General features: G+C 44.8%; 1 protein-coding gene across 4 annotated transcripts in view; it reads left to right on the forward strand.

Moving 5' to 3' along the window:
* The first annotated feature begins 2236 nt into the window (after positions 1-2236).
* The window catches only part of CSNK1A1 (casein kinase 1 alpha 1), a 31718-nt gene continuing 9670 nt past the window's right edge, over positions 2237-24284 (forward strand). Inside the window, exons 1-10 of one of the 4 annotated variants that reach the window (XM_073575196.1) lie at positions 2237-2807; positions 7345-7451; positions 10382-10508; positions 11733-11831; positions 16431-16514; positions 20022-20161; positions 21274-21352; positions 21527-21601; positions 21931-22037; positions 24131-24284. In XM_073575196.1, the coding sequence (XP_073431297.1) occupies positions 2685-2807; positions 7345-7451; positions 10382-10508; positions 11733-11831; positions 16431-16514; positions 20022-20161; positions 21274-21352; positions 21527-21601; positions 21931-22037; positions 24131-24284 (1095 nt within the window). In that variant the 5' untranslated portion in view covers positions 2237-2684. The remainder of the gene's footprint in view (positions 2808-7344; positions 7452-10381; positions 10509-11732; positions 11832-16430; positions 16515-20021; positions 20162-21273; positions 21353-21526; positions 21602-21930; positions 22038-24130) is intronic. The other 3 variants (XM_073575195.1, XM_073575197.1, XM_073575198.1) reach the window with 3 other exon arrangements.

The following is a 24284-nucleotide window of genomic DNA, read 5'->3' on the forward strand; positions in this document are numbered from 1 at the left end:
CTGCCTGGGCAATTTGGCAGGTGGTGAAGAGACAGATGGTTGCTCTTCAGTGCTCTGGCCTTGGGAGGATGCGGAAGTCATTGAAGTGGATGCGTTGGTTGCCATCCATCCGACAACGGCTTCAATTTGTTCGTCACGCAGCAGTGGGGTACGGCGAGGTCCTACATAGCTGCGCATGAAGGACTGTTGCCTGGTAAAAGTGGGGGATGCCGGGTCACTGGTGGCCGCAGCAGACACCGAATCCCCACGTCCTCTCCCTGCTGAAAGTCCAAGGCCACGTGCCTTACTCCCTGCCTTCTTCATCTTGGTAGACTGATAGGCAGAAAAGTAAAAAAGGGGTGGCTTAGTGTTCTTATTCCTGAACACCTGCTAACCAGTATAAGAAACACTAATTTGGCTAAGAGTGTGTGTACTACACTTTAATATGATCTAATGTGGCCTAGACAACTGTAAAGTGGAGTGTTTGGTGAACTTTATTTCCTTTTTTTTGGGGGGGGGGGGGAAGAAAAGGATGTGACCAAAGGTTGAAAGCTATAGTATCACAATCTTTTTGGAGCGATTACAATGCAGGAAGCTAACCTACAATGCAATTGATGAGGCTCCAAAAAATAGGGTGATACTAGTCTGGCTGGCCCTGAAGGGCACAAGCCAGCAAAAAGGCTCCTCTATCTAATCCTATATAGTGTTTGCAACCAACCAATGACAATGGATGCGGTTGGAAGCACACTAATATAGGAGCAAAAATCTGGCTAAATTAGCTGCTAAAAAAGGACTATGTATGAGGCAGTGACGCACGCTGAGCGGACTACAGCTAGCGGTGGCTGTAGAACACACTGCAACGTGAGCTGCACTCACACACAGAGAGACCTATCAGACAGCCAAAAACAGTGCAGAGAAATGGGCTATAGCACTGAAAGGCTGCTGAAAGGCTCCGCTGTCCACTCCTTTAGTGTTTGCAACCAACGTATATGGATACGTATGGAAGCACACTATACAGGAGAAAAAAAAAGCAGCAATAAAAGAAAAATGTGTATGAGGCAGAGACACACGCTGGGCGGCCTACAAGCAGACGTGCCTGCAGGACACACTACACAGCGTGGGTCTGCACTCACACAGCCCTTGCAGACAGCTATTAAAACAGCGCTGCTGGGCTACAAAAATGCTACAGTGGTGGATTATGTAGCCTGGGTAGAGCAATAGATATTTTGGATGATCGTTATTTCTAACTGTCCCTCAGTCTTCAACAGCAGCCTGTCCCTAACTGAATTCACAGCAGAGTGACCAGAAATGGCGGCTGCAGCGGTTTTTATAGTGCATCATGACATCATTTCAGCAGCCAATCACAGCCATGCCAGTAGTTAACATGCCTACATGCCTAACAGGATGTGCCCACACTTCTGAGGATCCCCATTGGCTGAATCAAATCGAGCGGGCTCCTAGCATTATGGGAACTTCCGAATCCGGTATTCGATATGAAAAAGTATCGGAACTAAGTATCGGAATTCCGATACAGCTAATATCGGCCGATACCCGATACTTGCAGTATCGGAATGCTCAACACTACTCACCACTAATAAGATAACCTCACTCTCCCTCCATCCTCGGCAGCGCTTTTGTTAGAACTTTTTCTACTTCTATTTTTATCCTGGAATAACATTCCCCTCAGTTTTCAATTTTAGCCATTTTTAGACAATTGTGGTTCTTTTTTCAGCCTTCGCAACTTTTTAACTCAAAAAGTAGCAAAAACAAAATTAAAGCTTTTTTTTTTTTTTTTCTTTTATTCTCAACTATTCATGAACCATTTGTTCTATTTTGAAGAGTGTGGGGCAAATATGCAAGCAAACAAAAAATTAAAAAAATGTCCCCTCCAATTCCCAGTGTCCTGAGGAAAGCTGTGCCGGAAACATGGGGCACAAGGAAGCGGCTGAGCTGAGGGAGCAGTCCATTACTATCCCGTCACTAACCGAGGACGTTTTTCCCTCAGGTCACTGCGGAACGGGTGGAGCGGCCGCCATTTTGTGTTCTGGTCACTGCGGACCCGCCATTTAGCTGGTGCACACACTGACAACTACGATAGTCCAATGTGATCGCGTACTCTTTAGGGCGAGTGTGTCTGACAGACATAAGGTTACCAGACCACTAGAGTGAACCCAGGGATGGTCAGTTTCGGACTAGATTCACACTCGCTGGCAGAAGGGCGCGCTGACAGGCTTGCCCGAGATAAACATGGCGGAGCTGTCATCCGACTGACGCGTGTCAAGAGGGGGCGGAGACACAGACTGTAAGGACGCTGCTGTGATAACGCATCCCGCGTTCCTCCCCTGTACCCAGCGTGCACTGCGGCGCGGAGGAGGGCATTTTGTGGTGAGGGAGAGAGAAAGCTGGGGGGAGCAGGAAGGAGAGAACACAAGATGGCGGCCTAAGGAGAGCGCGGAGGGCTGCGGCTGTAACGGAGGGAACACCACAGAAACCCGGCGCTTAGGGCTCCGGAAGGCTCGGGAGGAGCCACCTATCGCACGGGCAACGGGATAGCGACAGTCGGGAGCGGGAGGACGCGGCTCCCCGCCTTCTAACAAAGAGGACCGAGAAGCCGAGTCCTCCAGGAACCGAGGCATCTTCCCTCCCGGAGGTCTACGTGATCCGGCGGGGCTGGTCTCTGGAGTTATCGTCCCCCTTCTCGGATAATGGCGAGCAGCAGCGGCTCCAAAGCGGAGTTTATCGTCGGCGGGAAATACAAGCTGGTCCGGAAGATCGGCTCCGGCTCCTTCGGTGACATCTACCTGGCGATCAACATCACTAATGGCGAGGTAACGATGCCCGGAGCACGGCGCACTGCCCCCTGGCGGCCGCATCCTGGGAGGATGGGGCTGGCGGTGGGGCGCTGGGACCCCGGGAGGATGGGGCTGGCGGTGGGGCGCTGGGACCCCGGGAGGATGGGGATAGCGGTAGGGAGCTGGGAGGATGGGGCTGGCGGTGGGGCGCTGGGACCCCGGGAGGATGGGGCTGGCGGTGGGGCGCTGGGACCCCGGGAGGATGGGGATGGCGGTGGGGAGCTGGGACCCCGGGAGGTTGGGGATAGCGGCGGGGCGCTGGGACCCCGGGAGGATGGGGATAGCGGCGGGGCGCTGGGACCCCGGGAGGATGGGGATAGCGGCGGGGCGCTGGGACCCCGGGAGGATGGGGATAGCGGCGGGGCGCTGGGACCCCGGGAGGATGGGGATAGCGGCGGGGCGCTGGGACCCCGGGAGGATGGGGATAGCGGCGGGGCGCTGGGACCCCGGGAGGATGGGGATAGCGGCGGGGCGCTGGGACCCCGGGAGGTTGGGGATAGCGGCGGGGAGCTGGGACCCCGGGAGGATGGGGGTAGCGGCGGGGAGCTGGGACCCCGGGAGGATGGGGGTAGCCGTGGGGGGAGCTGGTACCCCAAGAGGATGGGTCGGTGGTGACTGCAGTACAGGAGGATGGGGTAGCGGTGGGGAGCTGAATGTGACTTGTGGGCAGACTCCTGATGATGATGATTCTGGAGGTTTTGTGTACTGGGCTCCTCTGTAACTCTCCAGGCCTTGGTTGTTGCTTGTCCGGTGATCAGGCCTGCCTCCGGCTACGTGGTGGCTTTGGTCTCTGAGTGTCTAGTGATGACCGTGTTGTGGCAGATCATGGTGTTTAGTGATATTTGAGCACAATGTTAGCTGTGACTCTGGTATTTGGCTGCCTTTTGGTTGTGCCCACCTGGATGCAGGCATGTGATGGTAAGGTGGCTGTAGATGTGGAGGATTCTGGCTTCAGGACAGGCAGTACAGAGTACAAGGCGGTTTATATGGAGAAGTGAAGAATTAATGATTAGAAGACCTTCACACATAAAAAGCAATATGTATTGTTGATGATCAGTGAATGGCCCCATGACACGTCCCATGGAATGATGGGAAAATGAGACCTCTCCGACACACAATTATTTCCCGTCCTATGAAATTGGCCATTGAGCTGGTGGTAGTCGGTAACGCTTTGTGGTGTCAGTGATTATGAAGGAAACATTATTCCCCTGTAGTAGTCTTGTTTGCAGTGTATGGGGGGCTTCCTAATTGCCCCACACAGCTGGCCTTCAGTCCCCCAATCCTTCTCTCTGTGTGGGCTGTTTGGAGAGATGGCAGTGTGTATGGCCAGCTATAGTCGTGTCCTTTCAGGATAACACCGTTCAGAGCAGTCATGGCCATTGTCAATAACATTGTGAAATAATAGAAGGTGACGGTCACATACTGGTCTTACTGGTGACGAGCTTTCTTTGCTTAAAGTGCGCAGAGTAAAAGTGTTTCTCCCACCGCTGGCTTCCTCATCGGTTTGTTTCTTTTGTTGGGAGGATTCTCGCATATGTCTTCCCCTGACAATGCACCAATCGCCACAGAGGATCCAGTATGGCTTCTGACCTCTGGCTCCACAGCGCAGCTACTGGTGTTTCTATCACAGATCATATGTGGGTCAGAGGGAGAAGATGTATTGGGCAGTCGCCCCCACACCTTGTTTTCACCATCCCCCTAGTAATTGCACTGTGTGAGGCTGACCTTTCTGAATCCTAGGGGAAGTTACTCCTATCCCGAGGCTGATGCTACCTGGCACGGCTCAGTGAGTCACTTCCTCTTGGGTTCAGCTCCACAGTGAACATGCACCTTCCTGATAGTTGGTCATCAGAGGAGACGTTACCTATCATTTATCACAGGCAGCAATCACACTTTGTGCTTTGTTTTTCTCTGCAAAATGCTTTTGTCACCGCAACTTGTAAATGCAGACTAATGGCACTCGGTGAAAAATTATTCCCCAGCTTTTTTTTTTTTTTGTCTGAGAAAAGCACATTTTTGTGATCTACATACTGTAATTGGACGGAATCAGGCCTGAGAAAGTGAGTGGGTGGGCAAAAAATACATGTCCTACCTTTCCAGACAGCTGGCAGGGTAGAAACATTGGTGCTAATGGTGTGCCTTATGTGTGGAGCCTCTGATGGCACCCAACCAATTGATGGGCCCTTTAATGAGTTCTGCAGCCCCCTTGAAATTGTTTAGCTGTACCCTCCCTTTGCTTTTACATTTTTCTGGGTAATGTTGAACCATGGTTTCTGGCCTTCAGTGATGATTCATTCTGCCTTGGGGTAGACAGCCCCTCTGATATGCTGAGTGACTTCTAATTTCCAATCCCTTCTGCATGTCTACCTCTTGCGGGTGACGTATGGCAGGGAGAACACTACATTTGTTTACCACACTTCCCTTGACCTTGCAGTTCAAAACAAAAAGGCAAAAGTAAAGAAGCCTCCAAGTAAAATATTCTATACATATTCTCCAGATGGGCTGGTGAATTATGAACACAAATATATGGTGCTCAGTCATATATTTGGCAACAAAGTGTAATTGTGCTGTAATGGCACAAACCTGGGAGCACAGTATATACAGGATAGGGTAGCACCCCCTCTGCTCCTCCTGAGGGGAGCCATGTGTTCAGTAAGGCTGGAGTCACACATAGCGACTCACCAGCGATCCTGACAACGATATCAATGTGTCAGGATCGCTGGTGAGCTGTCAGACAGCTTCACCAGCGATTAGCACAGCGACGCCCAGCGCCTGGCATCGCTGTGCACGTTAGTAACCAGCGCGCTGATAAAGGAAGCTGGTAACTAACGTACACATCGGGTATCTAAGGGACGCACGTCCCTTGGATACCCAATGTGTACATTAGTTACCAGCTGATCACTGGTCTCCCGCATGTCACACGCAGCGATGCGTGCTGGCCAGCGGGAGACCAGCGACCAAAGAAAAGTCCTGGCCTTTCCTGCAGTGATACCGGCAGGGGGGCCGGTCGCTGATCGCTGTCACACACAGCGATCTCGCTGGTGAGATCGCTGTTGTGTCACAAAACTTGTGACTCAGCAGCGCGCTATGTGTGACGGGGCCTTAAGTGCTGATGGATCCTACTCCAAAAGCACAGAGAATTATTTCCGAGCTTGGAGAGCAGGCTATTCCTGACCACGTAATGTCTAAATGCCATCCTGAAGAGTTGCGTGCAAACTCCAAATATTGAGATCTGAGCGTGAAATGCGACAGATTTAGTCAGTTGAAATGGGATCTTGCAGGAGTGCCATAAATGTTACTTTTACTAATTACAACAAGACTTTGAAAGCTATATTAATATATTGGTAATTTCTATGTGCATGGAGGGGCACTATGTGAATTGTAGCCATCTTCTCTTGATAGCGGTGTTGTAATCCTGCCTGTAATCACGAGATGACCAATGGTACGTGATTGGATCTGAAGTGGCTTGGTGTTCAGTGACAATTGGAAGATTTCATTAGATTTTTTTTTTTTTTTTACATATAGCTATAACCAATAAGAATAAAAAGTAACAAACCTGTAGTGCCGCGTACATGCATCAGTCTGATTACGGACCGTGATGTATGGAATGGCTGCTGTCAAGAAATGTGTACAGTCCATGCTTCATGGGTCTGTGCCTTGGTCTTTACTAGAATTGAGCAAATTTGTTTGGATTTGGTCGCCGAATCTGAATTTGCCATATTGGTTGCCTATTCGGACCGAATATATGTCTTGTGATCGGTTCCCAACATATTCGGTAATGTCTACTCCCATTGACTCTAATGACGTTCGGCTGTGTTTGATGAATATTGCAAAAACAATATTCGATTCCGATCGTATACAGCCGCTAAATCAGAATAAATTCGCTCAACTCTAGTGTTTACGCACTGATGCGTGAGTGCGGCATATGGGTTTGCTCACACAATTTGTCTGTTTTTTAATTGCTTGGCTTATTTCTGGATTCTGTGTGGAACTTTTCTCTTTTGAGGGGTTGATTTTATACCTTGATTTAAACAAAATGTCACCAGCATAAAACCTGATGTAAACTGACCATTTTTTGTTGTTGCCACAATACCTTTTTAGAATTTGTGGTCTCCCCAAAATTAGCTGGATGTATTTGCATATGCTGCTGTAGCAGGCATTATTTCGACTTGTAAGCAGTATTAGGACACCATTCACATTGGTAAGCCAATCCCACCAACCTTCTCAAGTGTATGGTGGTGACGTGGCATGACCTAATTTCCTGTGCATTGAAGCTCTTACATGCTTTTGTGCAAACAACCATTCATTCTGCAAATGCTTGATCGGTCAGTTGCCGGCGTTACTCCTACCAGCACCCCTTTATCGGTACGGTTGTGCCATTGGTACGGTTGTGCCATTGGTGCTGTTGTAGTGCTTGCCTGTTATGGCAAATGCCTGTTTGATAACCTGTGGGGATCTCCATATACAATGATGTTTGAAGGCTCGGTTCTTAGTCTGACTTCTTTTCTTTCAGGAGGTTGCAGTAAAGTTGGAGTCCCAGAAAGCTCGCCATCCTCAGCTGTTGTATGAGAGCAAGTTATATAAGATCTTACAAGGTGGCGTGGGGATACCACACATCAGGTAAGACTTCCTGAGGTATTCCTGTAACTGTCAGTGTGTAAATTGTGTGCACAGTGCTATTTTCTCTATTTTACTGTGTATAGCCTGCATTGCTTCTCTTGTTATCTAAGTGCACAGGTTTATCCAAGGCAACATTCGCCAATATACTTGAAAGATAAGGTTACTAAAACAGATCCTCAGAAATGGCATTTTATGAATTCTCCTCTGAGCATATACAGTGAGATTTGTAAGGCATTCTATAGCGTATGAATGAAGGTGTCCACCTTTCTACTGTCTAAGGCTGGAGTATTGTTGAAGTCTGCAGTGTCAGGGTATGACGTGCTGGGTTGGGCATAGGTGGAGCTCTAAAGATCAGGAGGATCAAAGTGTGTGTGTGTTATGAAGGACATGGGCAGGAGAGGTTTTCTCTGTAGCAATGTGCAGACAGAACCTTTTACTACTAGATTTTGCATGGAGACAGTTGTCATAAAACACATTACAGTTGTTAGGGTTTCACCTGTAAGCTCATTAAACAGCTTTATATTTGCAGCATTAATTTTTTTTGTAAAGTCTTAAAGCAAAATATATTAACTAATACTTTCAATATTTTACCCAACGCACCCCAGGAGGGAAACAAGAAAATGTGCCTCTTTCCCATATACAAATTCAGTGTATATGTATTGTATAATGATGAGTTGTTGGCTAGTATCTGATATGCTGTGCAGCACTCTGCTCTATATAAGATCCCATGGGGATTTGCGTCTTAAATCTGAGAGAGGGCTTTGGATAAAGGTGAAATATGAAGTGACATTGTAGTGATACGACATAATGACTACTCCAGAAAAAGGATATTCATCAACCCCTCTGAAGCAGGTTGCAGACATATTTGCCACTTTGTCTCTGCATGGGATAAATTCCGGGGTCTGATTGTTAAAGGGAATCTGTCACCCTTTTTTTCCCCTATTAGCTGCCGGCATAGACATCGGGGGCTTAGCTATAGCATTCTGTAATGCTGTAGATAAGCCTCCGTTGTAACCTTAAAGAGAAAAACACATTATATTATACTCACGGAGGTGGACGGTCCGGTCCGATGGGTGTTGTGGTCCGGTCCGGCGCCTCCCTTCATGCAATGACGTCCTCTTCTCCCGTCCTGAAATGGCTCTGGCGCAGGCGCATTGCTCTGCCCTGTTGAGGGCAGAGCATAATTCTGCAGTGCGCAGGCGCCAGACCTCTCCCTCAACCGGGCAGAGCAGTGCGCCTGCGCCGAAGCCATTACAGGACGGGAGAAGAGGACGTCATCGCATGAAGAAGGGAGGCGCCGGACGGGACGGCGACACCCATCAGACCGGACCGCCCACCTCCGTGAGTATAATATAACGTGTTTTTCTTTCAGGTTACATCGGAGGCTTATCTACAGCATTACAGAATGCTGTAGATAAGCCCCCGATGTCTATGCCGGCAGGTGAGAGGCCAAAAAAAGGGTGACAGATTCCCTTTAACAAGTAGAAATCTGTAAGTGCCATAATGCAGGCTAAGGTGACACTAGTGATTATGGCATGGTAATGGATGCCCCAAAGCTGTAGGAGCAGTCTTAAGGCCCCGTCTCACTAAGCGATCTCGGTAGCGGGATCGCTGCTGAGTCACAACTTTTGTGACGTAACAGCGATCTCACCAGCGAGATCGCTGTGTGTGACAGCGATCAGCGAGCGGCCTCCCTGCCGGGATCGCTGGAAGAAACCTCTGGACATTTCTTTGGTCGCTGGTCTCCCGCTGGCCAGCACGCATCGCTGCGTGTGACAGGCGGGAGACCAGCGATCAGGTGTAAAAAAAATAATAAAAAAAAAGTTATTCTCACCTTCCGACGTCCCGTTCAGCCATCCTGCCTCTCTCCACGCTCCGGTCCCAGTGATCCTTTGCACGAATGACAGCGAGGCTTTGTTATCCCTCGAGACCGTGACATCTCGCGGTCATTCGTGCAAAGGATCACTGGGACCGGAGCGTGGAGAGAGGCAGGACAGCTGAACAGGACGTCGGAAGGTGAGAATAACTATATTTTTTATTTTGATTCTATTTTTTTACAGCGATGCCGGGCGCTCGGCATCGCTGTGCTGAAAGCTGGTGAAGCTGTCTGTGTGACAGCTCACCAGCGATCACATAGCGACTTACTAGCGATCCTGACACCTTGATATCGGTGTCGGGATCGCTGGTAAGTCGCTTAGTGTGACGGGGCCTTTAGGCCTCGGTCATGCACCACAAACATAACACTGATTGGGCAGATGCAAGGGTCAGCCTACTGGTTGGTGAGCATCATAATTGTAGGGTCTTGCTCTAAGTGAATCAGCCGTTAGACGCTTGAGTACAATGTTGAAAATGTTCCTCAACCCTCTAATCGTGCTGGACTTGTAAGAAGCGCACTTCTGGCATAAGTGAATGGAGGCAATCTCGCATCATAATTAAAATGTGTATGTGGCTTGAGAGCTCACGTAGTGGTCGTCAAGTATAAAATTACATGACATAACCCCCCCCTTATAGATTGTCAACCAACCCCTCTGATATAGATGTGTTCTGCCAAAATCCAAATGTGTATGAAAATGGTTGTCAAAGGAGTTAATTTGGCATTTTTCCCTGCAATAAGCCTCTTTAGAAAAGTTGGCCAGTGGATCACTCAGAGAACATTGGAGCGCTCTCCCTGTATATGCGAGAGAGTGCTGCATGGCTGTCAGCCAAACCTTCCTTCAGCCGATGGCCACCTAAAGTGTGTGGGAGGAGGCTTAAGGAGAAACTGTAGGTTTTCTACTGCCAACTACTAGAGTGCAGATTTAGTACAAATCTTAAATTGGTCGCTGCCTTATTACCTTTCACTTGTTAAACTTCTATTTCTACAAATGTAGTACAAGTTATTCCCTTTATCAGAAGATCACATAGTCATTGGAGTTTTCTTCGTCTTTTAGGTGGTATGGACAGGAAAAGGACTACAATGTTCTAGTCATGGATTTGCTGGGGCCAAGTCTCGAAGATCTTTTCAATTTTTGTTCACGCAGGTTCACTATGAAAACTGTGCTAATGTTAGCAGACCAGGTAACCCATTGATATGAAGTTTTTTTTTTTGTTTTTATTAGCTGAATTAAATTCAAAGGTAGTTTAAATGGGTATTACACTTTTTTAATAGGTGAAAGCTTTTTAAATTGTTGTCCTCCACCAATTGCCAGGACACTGCACTTTTGTTCCCTGACTCATTGCGGTGCACACTTTAACAATTGCTCTGTTCTCTACAGAACTGCTGGAGAAGGCATACAGTACTCGGCCTTCTCCAGAACTTTCATAGAGAATCAATAGTGCAGCCTCCAAGAATGCACAATGGCAATCCATTCAGACTGCTGAGAAAAGTGACTAGAGTTGAGCGAATCTCTTCGGTTCCCTGCTTACTCAGCAAGCTGTTCAGCCAGCGCGATCCAGGTGTACGGGTTCCCGCTGTAGCTTTTTCGGCAAGCGCTATAGCTTGCTGAGTAACGGGGGAACCGAAGATATTCGCTCAACTCTAAAAGTGACCCATTCTGGAGATTGATTGGAGTCGAATCTCTAACGTCAAAAAGTGATCTCGTGTGCTAACATTTTGCCACTGAGCAACTGGAATGGCACTTTTAAGATCTGCAGAATTTGCATAGCCTTTTCCATCATTGGTAAAGCATTGCTTCAGTGTTGTTGTGTTTTGTGGTGGTTTTTTTTTTTTACTTGATGGCACCACTCCAGCACTGCAATATCATTAAGGTCCCTGACTCTACTATTATACTCGCCACCCACCGTCTTAAGCTCCTGCGCTGCCTTCTGACCAGAAGTCAGAGGTAATGGTCACATGCTCTCATTGTACATTTATGTGAGCCAGGGCAAGACTCTCATAGACTTGCATTGAAGAGAAACCTCCAGCTCCCCCAGCAAACACTGGAGTGATCCAGCAGGTCACAAACTGCTAGAGACCAACCAGAGAAGGTGAATAACAGCAGAAGATGGCGGATGGTAAGTATAAGTTTAGGTGCTGAGTTCTTACATTAGTAGCACCACTCCAGCGCTGCAATAAAAAAAAAACCCCGCTGCAGAGGTGCTTTTAAAACTGTATGGAGTCTTGACTTTCTTCAAACCACTTACTGACTGATTAAAGGGGTAGTGGTGCTCCAGTGAATTCTGCTGCTTCTCAAGTTTTACCAGACACAGACCTGTACCTTTGGCAGCTGTGCCTGGTACTGCAGCTCAGTCTTCATCTAAGCTGGACTAAGTTTTTAGTGCTGTTTTATTTTCTGTTCTTAGATGATCAGTAGAATTGAATATGTACACACAAAGAATTTTATACACAGAGACATCAAACCAGACAACTTCCTAATGGGCATCGGACGTCATTGTAATAAGGTTAGTATTGTGCGGACCATCTGTTGCCTATAATAGCTTTCTGTGGCTTTGTCTTGTCATCTCTTCATCAGCTACTCTTTGTATATAACCCCTCATCATTGTCACATCCTCTTAATCTGAAATTAAACAAATATTTGTGTTCCCATATATCAGTTTTACTAAACCCAATGTGTCAGTTGAGATGTAATTAAAAGGAGTTATGCATACACATACAATCTAATAAGAATATACGACAAAGGACGACCACCTATAGGCTTGCTCCCACTTGAGATTAAATTGGACCAAATGCAATCCGATTAAAAATCAGATTGCATTCGTACCAATTTAATACTATGGTTCTGTTATCAGTGGCGGTATTGTTTCCTGATCGGATCGCGATTGGACTGATAAAAAAGAAAAAAAAAAAATCCGCAACATGCTGCGATTGCATGCAAGATTCGAATTGCATGCACCCATATAACTCTGGGTGCATGAGAAACATCGCACTGCACTCAGTTATCACAGGAGTGCAGCGTGATTCCCTCGGATGCCAGCAGCAGAGGATATGAAGAAATTGCTTTCTTCATCTTCCTCCATAACTGCTCCGATCCTGTCATGCGAGAGGATCGTAGCACAGAGCGCTGACACTCTGATCACGCTCACAGCAGAGCTGGAGCCGAGGGTCATTAGCACATCACATCCGATACTCGCATCAGTTGTGATTCGCTAGTGGGACCCTGGCCTAAGAGACATTTTAGTCCCCTTAGGTACCCTCCCAAGTTTTACAGTCTGGCATTAGTATTTAGTGCTTGGCACGTATATTTTGGCACACGGGATTTTAGAGACACTTTGCATACCTCATTTTAATTGCTGCTCTTCTGATGGCTGCTATGGTTCTTGAATTTCTTTATTTTTTTGCATGCTTTTTTAATACAGTTTCTTTAGTATTTTTCTGAGCTAACATAACATGCTTCATTGAAGGTACCAATATGTAAAAAGCGGGCAGACAGGCAGCAATTGGCAAATCAATAAGCATGCTGTGCATAACATTCAACTGGGGACAGTTTACTATAAATGTGGTTTTCTGAAGCAGGATTGCCAATTGTACTATCTGTTATCTGGTTGTGGGTAATGTTTACCTTTGTTTGCCTGTATGAATGCCAACTCGAGGCCAGAACATGCCAAGTGAACTGGGTCCCAACAGAGGTGCTGTTGCCTCCCTAAACATTTTTTTTTTTTCTCCTACAAGCCACCCCTACTTTTTTTTTCTTTTTGAAATATAGACAAACATTGCAGAAATGGGCAACTATCTTGACTTAAAATAATCTCAGTTTCTAGCATCACTGTTTTCCCCTTTTCCGTTTCAAAGTGTTAATCCGAGATGGATAATATCCAATGGTGCCCATTATCTCTTGCTGTCATTTTATTTTGTACTGTTGAGATGTCACTATGTCTTAACGTCCCGATACACATTAGGCTAAGGTCAGCTGAACCCACTGATATCAACAGGTTCGGCCAATGGCCAATTGTTTATGGGGACGTGGGTCAGAAATAAGCTGTTGATTGCATGTCTGATTTCAGACTGGCACTTGACATAAGTTGATGGCTTCCTAACGAGCGCTCCAGTGTATGTGAGTGTCTGCTGTTGGCTGAGCAGTCATGCATCCAACAGCCTATTAATATGTATAGCCAGCCTAGCTATGCTGCAGATCACAACCTTGCTGTATTAGGGCAAGTAATTGTGATTTAGCACGTGTACAGCACAAAATAAAACGTATGCATCAGTATCCTGGGTGTCATTGCCTGTAGATGTACATGTCTCCATGTGCCAAAAAGGAAACTGTTTTTGTTTTACTCCTCCATCCTTGCATTTCCACACTTTCTGCATAAGCTGGATGACCACCGTCATTCTGGGCAAGTGGAGTGAAGTTCCTTTCAATCATCATATGACAGCACAGTACTCTTTCCTCTTTGGACTCTGTACGTCTATTGGGAGTTATAACAGTGGTACATGACCAGGTTTTATTTTTCATGATGGTTGCCATTCACTCTTGGTCAATCAGGTATGATCTTTACATTAATGATTTCCTCTTAGACTTGTCAAGAGGACAGACAATATACCTCCCCCTTTCTTTACTCCTGTTTACTCCAAACACACTTCTGATTGTCTAATACCTTAAGACACTTTCTCAACCACTGTCTGTGTGGAAAGTGTTTCTAGATAAGGCAGGCTTTCTCCCAGATGGTGTAATTTTCAGATTGCTGATGACTTAAACAGTAGCATTGTTAAAACTGCAGCCTTTTTAAGAGGGAGGCTGGTAACATGTCGGAGACTGAAACATACATGGCTGTGAAAGCTGATAAACTCTGGTTTAAGAGAAAACATAGAGACAGTGTGACTAAGATGACTGTTTCCCGAGGCATGTGCTCACTGGCTTTTTCCTGCCCACCCATACGTGATGGGCCTCATCTTAACTCCAGCCACCACTTTAAAGCTTTTAAAGGGTTTTATTTTTTTGTTAGTTGATGGGTATCAGGTTTTAAAGCTACAGTAATGCTACAAGTCAGTGAGTTTTTCAGCCATGTAATATAATATATAATTCTCGTATGTCTCGAGCAGATGCATAAAAAAATAAAATGACTGCCCAAAGGACCTTTTAAGAGTTTGGCTGTCCCTTGTGCTGGTCTCATGTGAAGAATGGGCACTTGATGTTTTATAGCTACTCTTTACATTAAATAAAACAAGAGCAAAAAACAAATATCCTAAAATAAAAAAGTAAAAAAAATTGCAAAAATTGCTTGAAGGTAGGAATAAGGGTATTTAGTAAACATAGTTTTGATCAAAAGAATGTACAAGCCATCCCGCCACGTCAAGGCAACCCTTGCGGGACAGTCCTAACTCTTGTATTTAAAACCTTTCCACTTGTCAAGTGACGTAACTGTGAACGAGGACCGAGGGACTGAACCACTAGTAAAAGCATAGGCCAGACAGGATGGATTTCCCAACTCAGAAGCAGGGCGGTCACACCCTTATATGCACAGAATGCACATTGTACTAAAAGAGAAACTAGGTCTGAGCTGAAAAAGTAAATTAATGTGTATGTAAATGCATACATTAAAGAAGTTGTCCTCTGCTTGAACAATCTCTTCTCACTCTCAGACCCCTCGCTTGGCCCCCAGAAAATGTTTATACTCGCCTCCCATGCTGGCACCGTTCGTGCATTGTCAGCACTTTGTTCCTATGTGGTTGTTGTGACGCTAGCGTCACTGTCCCCGCCTCCTGTCGAATTGAGCATGAAGAGGAAGTCAGATCAGCCGCTGCCCGGACTTCCTCTTCATGTGTGAATTGTCCAAAGGTGGAGACAGTGATGCCAGTGCTGGTTGGGTGCTGAAGTCACTTGTCACAACCGCACTTGAAGCCCCGGACAGCGAGTGCCAACACTGCTGGAATGGGAGGGGAGTATAGACTTTATTATTTTATGGGGGCCAAACATTTGTATCAAGAAGGGGTTGTCCTAGTAGTGTTCAACCCCTTTAGTAATCTATGAATAAGAGCCATGCAGATCCATTCTCTGTAGTTGTGCTCCAATCGGGTTAATGGAGCAGGGTACTCTGCCTGCGACTGCCTCTGTTGCTGTCGCATGTTTAGGTGGGATGGAGATGTTTTCAAATTCTATTGACCATTCCTATTTCCTTGTTTGTAAAATGTTACGGCAAGTGTTTGCCCTTCATAGAGACTGCTTAGAGGATCAGAAGTGTGTGGAGCCTAAATAGCAGGTTTCTGTAGTTTCGTGTCCGTCTATACTGGTTTTCTTAAATGCAAAGTTTAAGAACACATAATGGAATTTTGATTTGGGGAAAAAATAATTTGTTTCCCCCTGGTACTCACAAATTCCTTTGATTTTTAATCCCTTCCTTCACCTTTTCTGGCATTTCCTTTTCTGCCTATATCAAGTATACATATACCCCAAGCATGCATCTTGTGTGCAGTTATTTCTAACATCCATAGTCCAGATGGCAGGAACCAAAACAATAAACCATGCTCGTTTGTGGAATTATAGATGGGAGGGGGTCATCCAATGCCATAGGGGCAGGGCCACCTAGTATCCAGCATCACTTTCCCCCACAGGAAGGTCATCTTAAATGCCAGATATTGTGCTCCTGTAGTAAAAAGGCCTGCATGCTTATCACAATGATCAGGTAACAAAATGCCTTGCACCTCTTCCTTACTGAAGATTTCTTGTAACATTATTTGATTGGGTGTTTGAGGAAGGGCATTTTGGGAAATAAAGAAGCTGCTTTCTGGCCTCCTCCCCTAACAGAGGCGCTCTGGGCTCCTGTGCTACGGAAGGGATCCGTGAATTGTTTCTGAAGTAGAAAATTGGCAGTATCATAACCTTAAATGGCCTTTTCTGAAATGTGGGGAAAATTTGTAGAAATATGAATTTGGAAGGGGTAAAAAAAAAAAAAAAATTAAGTTATCCATAGTTAGCTGCTTGGTGGAAGGAGGATGGCATTTGACTCCCCTGTTCCCGCCTCGGTGTTGCCTGTCTGCGCCGGCCATTGTTGCAATGTTAGCAATACTGTTTGATGCACTGCCACCCTCTATTGTCTGTTCAGTGTTTCGAATCTCCAGTGGGGAAGAGGAAAAGAAGCATGACTGTTAGTACTTCTCAGGACCCATCTTTCTCAGGATTAAACCAGGTCTGAAAACTGTCTCCTTTTCCACCTTCCACCCCAAATTCATGTGCTTTTTATCCTTGGTTTTCCCTTCTACTTATTTTAACCAAACAATCCAGGCCTTGCACAAGCACCTCTTATGTTGGCATTATTCAGACATACTTGGCAAACATGCAACATTACTAAGAATGTGTACGCTTTATTTATTGCTGAATGTTTTTTCTAGATTTTTTTTTTTTTTTTCCCACTTTTTGTGCTAAATGCATAAGAGCATGCTTCAGAGAAGACAAGATCCCTCTTAGGAAGTGAACCACTGCATGCCTTGGACTTGTCTGTGCCAGTCATCTGTTGGCAAAGTTGCACGTTGTAATGTTGGATATAATCAAGGGCTTAGTGTTCTGTGTGGCCACAATGTTTCCACACCATTCAGTGTGTATATTTTTTTTATTTATTTTTTTACCGTTTGCATTGTAATGTACATATTTCCATTTGGTGATGGTGCTGGCTCATCCTTATTTCAGTTTGCGGTTGCTCTAAATAAGCTATCGAACTTGCCTGTTAAGTACCATAAGTCTTTCCTCTATGGCATCGTTCATTCTGATGTGCTGAGCTAACATCTGGCACGTGTCAGTCATGTGCCATCGTGTTTGAAAGGCTATAAAATGGCACTTGGTTCAGTGATTCTCTTCCATGTTGGTTTCCACAGAGGCTGTTGATTTCAGTGGCTATGCATGGCTCCTTCATCCACTTGGCTTCCTATGTTGGCGTGTCACTATACATATCAGAACTAACGTGGGTGGTTTGCTGAGACGCACTAAAGCCTAGACATCCGTTTCCATATATAAACATAAAAGCCCCGAAACATCAAATTTTCGCCCAAACTCTGCTGTAACTGGTTGGCAGAACTTAAGTGGGAGGCAGCATGGCAGACAAATTCATAATTTATACCATGAAAGTGCTGTAAAATTATTAGCAATGGACTCTAGTCCCTGACTAAAGTAAAATCACCTGATCGCTGCAGCCAATCACAGGTCGCTTTTTGAGTGTGTATTGCAACAAGCAATGGACAAAGCTTTTGGCATGTCTTACTCCACTTCATGCTTAATCAAGACTGGCGTATGATCGCCAGTTCTCATGAATCAGGGCTAAAGTATTTTAGTATACACTGTTCTAGCATTACAAACCATGTTGGTGTGCCCCTTATTAAAGGGATTCTCTTGTGTAGACGACAGTATAATTTTAGATCAGTGTGTGTAGAAGTGATCGGACCACCACTGATCCGTAAAACATAACACTTTTATTCCCATTAGAATGAGTAGCGTTCATGCCTGACAATAGCTTGAATAATGCTGTGCTTTTTCCAGAATAAAATGAAAACCTGGCACTCAACTTAATGCTTAGTGGAGCAATTTATTGTAGTATCAAAAAATGTTTTGGTCAGTGTAGACCTTCATCAGTTACGTGTTAGGAAATTGAGTGTAGTTTTGATGGAGGGCGCTTTATAAATGTCCCTGTAAAGCCAATAGTCAGTGTGCTGCTGAAACGCAGGTAAATCTTGATCTGTGGCAGGGAGAGCGCGAGCCTGGTCCTCCTGGACGTGGGTTTCGACCGCTACGGGTCCAGGAGGGCCAGGCTCGTGCTCTCCCTGCCACAGATCAAGATTTACCTGCGTTTCAGCAGCACACTGACTATTGGCTTTAGAGGGACATTTATAAAGCGCCCTCCATCAAAACTTCACTCCATTTCCTAACCTGTAACTGATGAAGGTCTACAATGACCGAAACGTTTTTTGGTACTACAATAAATTGTTCCACTAAGCATTAAGTTGAGTGCCAGGTTTTCATTTTATTGTATATGGTTTGGGAACCTACCTTGGCACCACCATAGTGGTGCACACGGTGTTTTCTCCTAGATGTGCTTTTTCCAGAAGACCCATTAAACATGAATAAATCTTCATAGGTAAAAGTGCTCCATTCTGCTGATCATGGAGGAACCAGCAGTTTGTCCCCCACACACTATCTCATCTGGTGGCAGTCTTTAGATCTCCATCAGGTTGACAGCTGCCTTTTTGAAATAAGACCAAAGAAGCACATCAGTTTTGTAGCCTGGCATAGAAAATGGCCTTATGGTAGACTGGACTTAGGCAATAGATTGTCTTACAGTGAGCATCACAAACCCCTTATGTTCATTAGTTTGCATTTTGTTAGTAAGACCTTAATTCAGCATAACAGAATATTCTGGGTGATCTCACATGTGGCCTATGTTGTAGAGTTTTCCACAATGTGTTCCTATTTGAATGTGGCTTGCAGTGAACCGTGGACATGAAGCCCTACTCAGATTAACAGAGCTGTTGAGACCCCCTTAAATGTTAGTCTGCCGGGTGTGAATTGATGCTTATCTGAGAGTGTCCAGCTTTAGTATTAACATTTGTCAGTCCTCAATAGGTTGTTGGAAAGGTCTGTGGTTAGACTCTTGTGACTGAGGAATGGGATCAGCAGTACAGCTAGGTGTTCTGCATGTCTATGCATGTTTGTTCTGTAAAATTGGCGGATACCTGTGAACAGGGACTGCATGGCACATTGTGGCTGGAGAATGCAAATTTTCGTCTCTGACCCCAGGTTTGTTGCTTGAATAAACTTGCCATGGATTCATATTATGGGGCTTCTTTGTATACATGGAGAATTAAAGCTGAATCTAGGGATCTGTAGTTCTAATATTAAAGGAGCACAAATCGGATTTGCAGGTCTAATGAATATTTTCTTACTGTTTATCCCAAATAGACAATGTAGGAATAGTTGAATTACTTCTGTTGTCAGGACGTTTTTAGGCCAGTTTTATGAGTCTGAGATACATGGATGGTCCTTAGATCCGTTAACTGTCCCAAAAATCGGGTCTGACCAGAGCTAACCACCTCATAAACCTATGAGGCCGGTCAGGAGACTCTGCTCAGGCTGCGTACTCCAATGCATCTCACACATCGGACAGGCCTTAGTCTGCTTCTAAATTCTGTTCAGTCTTGACATTTAGAACATTTCTAGGCTTTATAGTTTGCCATTTAGCTTCATTTCTATAAAAAAAAAATGTTCACAATGATATGCTCACACGTAGCAGGCTGCATTTTTTACATAGACTTCACTTTTTGCATTGCAAAGGGTGAAAACCGCAATGATCTCTGCACAAGGAGTTGACATGTTTTGCTTAACAAGATCTGTTGACGCCTCTTTTACTTGACTAGTTCTGTTACACTGCAGATTTGCAGTAAATGCCAGATGTATGAACATACCCTTAATGTTTCCGGTCACTAAGTAATGACATCTTGACAGTGAAGTGGCCGAAGTGCTGATTTAGTTCTGTGTCTGGTTCACAGCTTTTCTCTGCACAACAATGCAACATATATAATCTATCTATCATGTGCAAGAACTGTTTGCTCCTCCTACGTGACTGACTTTCTGGGTAATCCGTGCATGTCTCTCCAGATTTACTCTGCTTTTCTATGCAATTGATATTAATACTTTTCTTTTCCCCTACAAGTTATTCCTTATAGACTTTGGTCTGGCCAAAAAGTACAGAGACAACAGAACAAGACAACACATACCTTACAGAGAAGACAAAAACTTGACTGGCACAGCCCGCTACGCCAGTATCAATGCCCACTTAGGAATTGAGCAAAGGTAATGCTACCATATAACACAGGGCTTGAATGATTTCATGGCATGCATTTGGTGAAATTTACCTTTATTGCCTTGAATTAGAATTCTAACCTTTCACCACTACTGATACCCTGAGATTCCCCTGTGCAGTACCATTGCCAGACACAGCTCAGACCCGTCACTGGCAATATGATGCAACGAATTAATGGGAACCTGTCAGGTCCCCCTTGCCTTCTATTCCAGCAACATTCAGCTGTGTGATTAAACTCCCTCCCTAACCAGCCCTGTATAAGATAATTCAGTTAAATGCTTTAAAAAAGCATTTATAACCTCCACTTTTCCTATGCTAATGATGACTTTCACTAGTTGATGGGGTGTCAGTTCCCCAGACTAACATAATTTATACGAACTGTCATCGGCTCATACAAATCTGCGCGCGCCGCTCATACGCTTCCTGGCTTCAGAGGCGAGCACTGCGCACGACAGCAAGCAGTCTTCTGAAGCTTCCAGACATGCCCAGTATTTCTCTGAAGCCAGGAAGTGTACACCCAGCTTCAGAGACGCAGTGATGATGCCGTTTGTGCAAATTGTTATCACACCCACAGGGGTGTGATAACATGGAAAAAGTGCTGACTATTCTGGGGCAACTGCCCCATTGACCAGCCCTCATTAGCATAGGAAAAGCTGCAGTTATAAATGCAGTTTTTAAAGCATTTATGTAACAGAATTATGTTCTACAGGGCTGGTCAGCGAGGGAGTTTAATCACACGTAGCTGAATGCTTCTGGATTGGAGGACATGGGGGACCTGACAGGTTCCCTTTAAGGAAACAACCATCAGTTGTCAGTGTTTGCATTTTGTCCTGTTTTTAATAACTTTTTGCTCTGAGCGGTGCCTGTAAAGTTTACTTTACTCCTATAGAGTCCTTACATTTGACACCCTGTTGTCAGACTTCCTCGTATCTGTGCATCACTAACAAAAATGTCACTTTCAACATCTTTCTGCCATAATGTACACATTTCTTCCAATATTACAATATGCTGTATAATATGGTCAAGTTTCACCAAATACTTTAGGTCTGGATACGCGTGTTGCCCCCCCTAATTTTTTACCCTCTTTTCTCCCTTCCAATAGTCGTCGTGATGACATGGAATCTCTAGGATATGTGCTAATGTATTTCAACAGAACCAGCCTTCCTTGGCAAGGATTGAAGGTAGGCAATGTTCCTTCACCTTCATTAGCTAGACTTTTGTAGCTTATTCTAAATGTACCCCATCCTCCACCTCTCTATTTCCACTTTTGTCTCTAATGTCCAGTTTGCCTGTGTCCATCCTGTTTAACATTGTATTGCACAACCTTTTTATATTGTGAACCACATGTTCCACAGGCGGCAACCAAGAAACAAAAATACGAAAAGATTAGTGAAAAGAAGATGTCTACTCCTGTTGAGGTTTTGTGTAAGGTAAGCAACTGTACAAGAAAATGAGAACCACTACATAAATGTGTAACGTCTGACGGTGAGCTGCAGAGGAGACTGCTAACTGACATAAAGAAGCAACATCTGATCTACTCCATAAATAGGCAATGAGAAATTGGGCTAGTAGTGGCGGCACTATTTTCAAATCGTGCTCCAATAGAATAATGATCAGACTGTCCAAACAACTGGTCAATAATCTAATACAAGTTTTATTCCATACGTCCTGCTTTTTAGATAGGACTGTCATGTACAGATTAGCACAGTAACTTAAGTTTCTTTTTTTTCCTTTTAACTTCCCATTATCCTTTTAATAGGGATTTCCTGCAGAATTTGCCATGTATCTCAATTACTGTCGTGGATTGCGTTTTGAGGAGGCACCAGACTATATGTATCTGCGGCAACTCTTCCGAATTTTGTTCAGGTTTGTACACTAGACAGTTCTTTATTAGATTTGTGTCAAAGGGCTTTGACACTGCCAGACTATTGTGAATGAGTGTTTATAAAAAAAAAAAACCCGCTCATTTTACGGATATCTTGCAATCCAAATGGGTTGCCCATCACCTGATGAACGAGCAAAACTCTCTTGATCATCGGGTGAAAATATATATATTTATTTTTTTATTTATTTTTTTTTTTGATTATCATTATCAGGAGTGCTCCAGGTTACTGAAGCAGCTATTTGGGAAGTGCTATAGCTATTCAGATCAGCACTTTACCCGAAGCGATTCGATCAACCCTAGTCAGGACCCAACTCTATTTTTTGTAGGGAGGCGTCTGAGTCTGTGAAGGGAAAGTGAGCAGGGACAGCTGTGATATTGTGATTGATGGATCATGCGTTATCAGTATTTAGAGGCGTTACCTGTCTTTGTAATCCTGCCTCTAATTAGCCTGCTGAAAACTTTCTCAAAAGATCTGTACAAGTTTAAAATGGCCCCAGGTGCCACTGAAAATTACAATTTTAATAAACATTGCGAATTGAGAAAAATGTCAAAATTTTTCTTAGTGCCCTGAACACAACCTACATTTTGAAAAATTTTATGATTGCTTCCCTTTCTCTAAATTCAGGTTGCAGTCATCTGATTGCTTATATACTGCAATTGTATTGCATTAAATTGTTAATCGCAGCCTCCTATGAAGCTTAGCCTTTGGCTGGGCACCACAGCAGTACCAAGAAGGCTGCTGAAACTCTACGTGACTGGCCGTCATGGTAGCCCATCAGTTTCTCAAAATAGCGCTGAGAGATAGGAATAAGGCTGGGTATACATTGCGTTAGATGCCATCCGTTTAACGGATCCGTTACAATGCGGCACTAACGCAATGTAACGGATCTGTTAACGCACCTATTGGCATCTATGATGGGAACGCATGTCCAAATCGGCATGCGTTAGTGATGATGCGTTACTTTGTGACGCTCTCTCGAACTCGGTCTACCGTGCTTTTGGGTGCGCTAGTTCTAACGCACAGCGAACGGACGCGTTCGCTGTGCATAGACCTCTATTGCTAACGCAATGCTACCATGCGTTAGCGCATGCATTAGCTCAATTGGTCAAAAGAAGACAAAAAGGACATCAGTGTTAGTGTATCCGTTGAACGCATACGTTCAACGGATGCCACTAACGCGATGTGAACCTAGCCTAAGTGAGTGGGTTTGTGTGTGTTTTTTTTTTTTTTTTTTTTTTTTTTTTTTTTTTCTTCCTTCCTTAAAGCGTCATCTAAATGGTTAACACCTGGGCAATGCTGTTAATGATGGTCAGGCTATAATAATAAATTTTATTTCTATACCGCCGACATATTCCGCAGCACTTTACATTTCGGAGGGGATTTGTACAGACAATAGACATTACAGCATAACAATAATCACATAGATTATAACAAATACCAAGAAGAATGAGGGCCCTGCTCGCAAGCTTACAATCTATGAGGGAAAAAAAGGTAGACACGAAAGGTGGGTGGTAACAGTTGCCCTCATTGTATGGACCAGCCATAATGTTAAGTGTGTATCAGTACAGACATAGAGGGCTAATAGATGCATAAAGCATGTGGGAACATGATGCGTGGAACCTGGTTATGGTAAAACTTTTGGCTGTGCCACATAGGGATAGATTAGGTTAATGTGTTGAGGCGGTAGGCCAGTCTGAATAAATGCGTTTTCAGGGCACGCTTAAAATTGTGGGGATTGGGGACTAATCGTATTGACCTGGGAAGTGCATTCCAAAGAATTGGCGCAGCACGTGTAAAGGCTATGTAACACAGCTGGCATTGACCACCAGAGCCTTGGCATTCTCCACACTTGCGGACAAAGTTATACCCATACACTCCAAGGGAATAACCCTTTTTACACAAATCCTTTTTACTAGGTAATTCTGTGCTCTTACTGTTGTGTGTAGTATTCCTTGGTGTTTAGCATTGCGGACCAGCTTTGCACTGTACTCTTGTAACTGTGACTTTTGTGTAGAGCACTTATGTGATTGTGGGTTGTTTGTATCTGACTCCATGTTTTACGTTCTTCTCTAGAACTTTGAATCACCAATATGACTACACATTTGACTGGACAATGTTGAAGCAGAAGGCAGCTCAGCAAGCGGCCTCCTCCAGTGGGCAGGGCCAGCAAGCCCAAACCCCCACAGGCAAGCAAACTGACAAATCCAAGAGTAACATGAAAGGTTAG

Source organism: Dendrobates tinctorius, unplaced genomic scaffold, assembly GCF_039654945.1.
Source record: "Dendrobates tinctorius isolate UK_male_01 unplaced genomic scaffold, ASM3965494v1 ptg000043l, whole genome shotgun sequence".
Taxonomy (NCBI): Eukaryota; Metazoa; Chordata; class Amphibia; order Anura; family Dendrobatidae; genus Dendrobates; species Dendrobates tinctorius.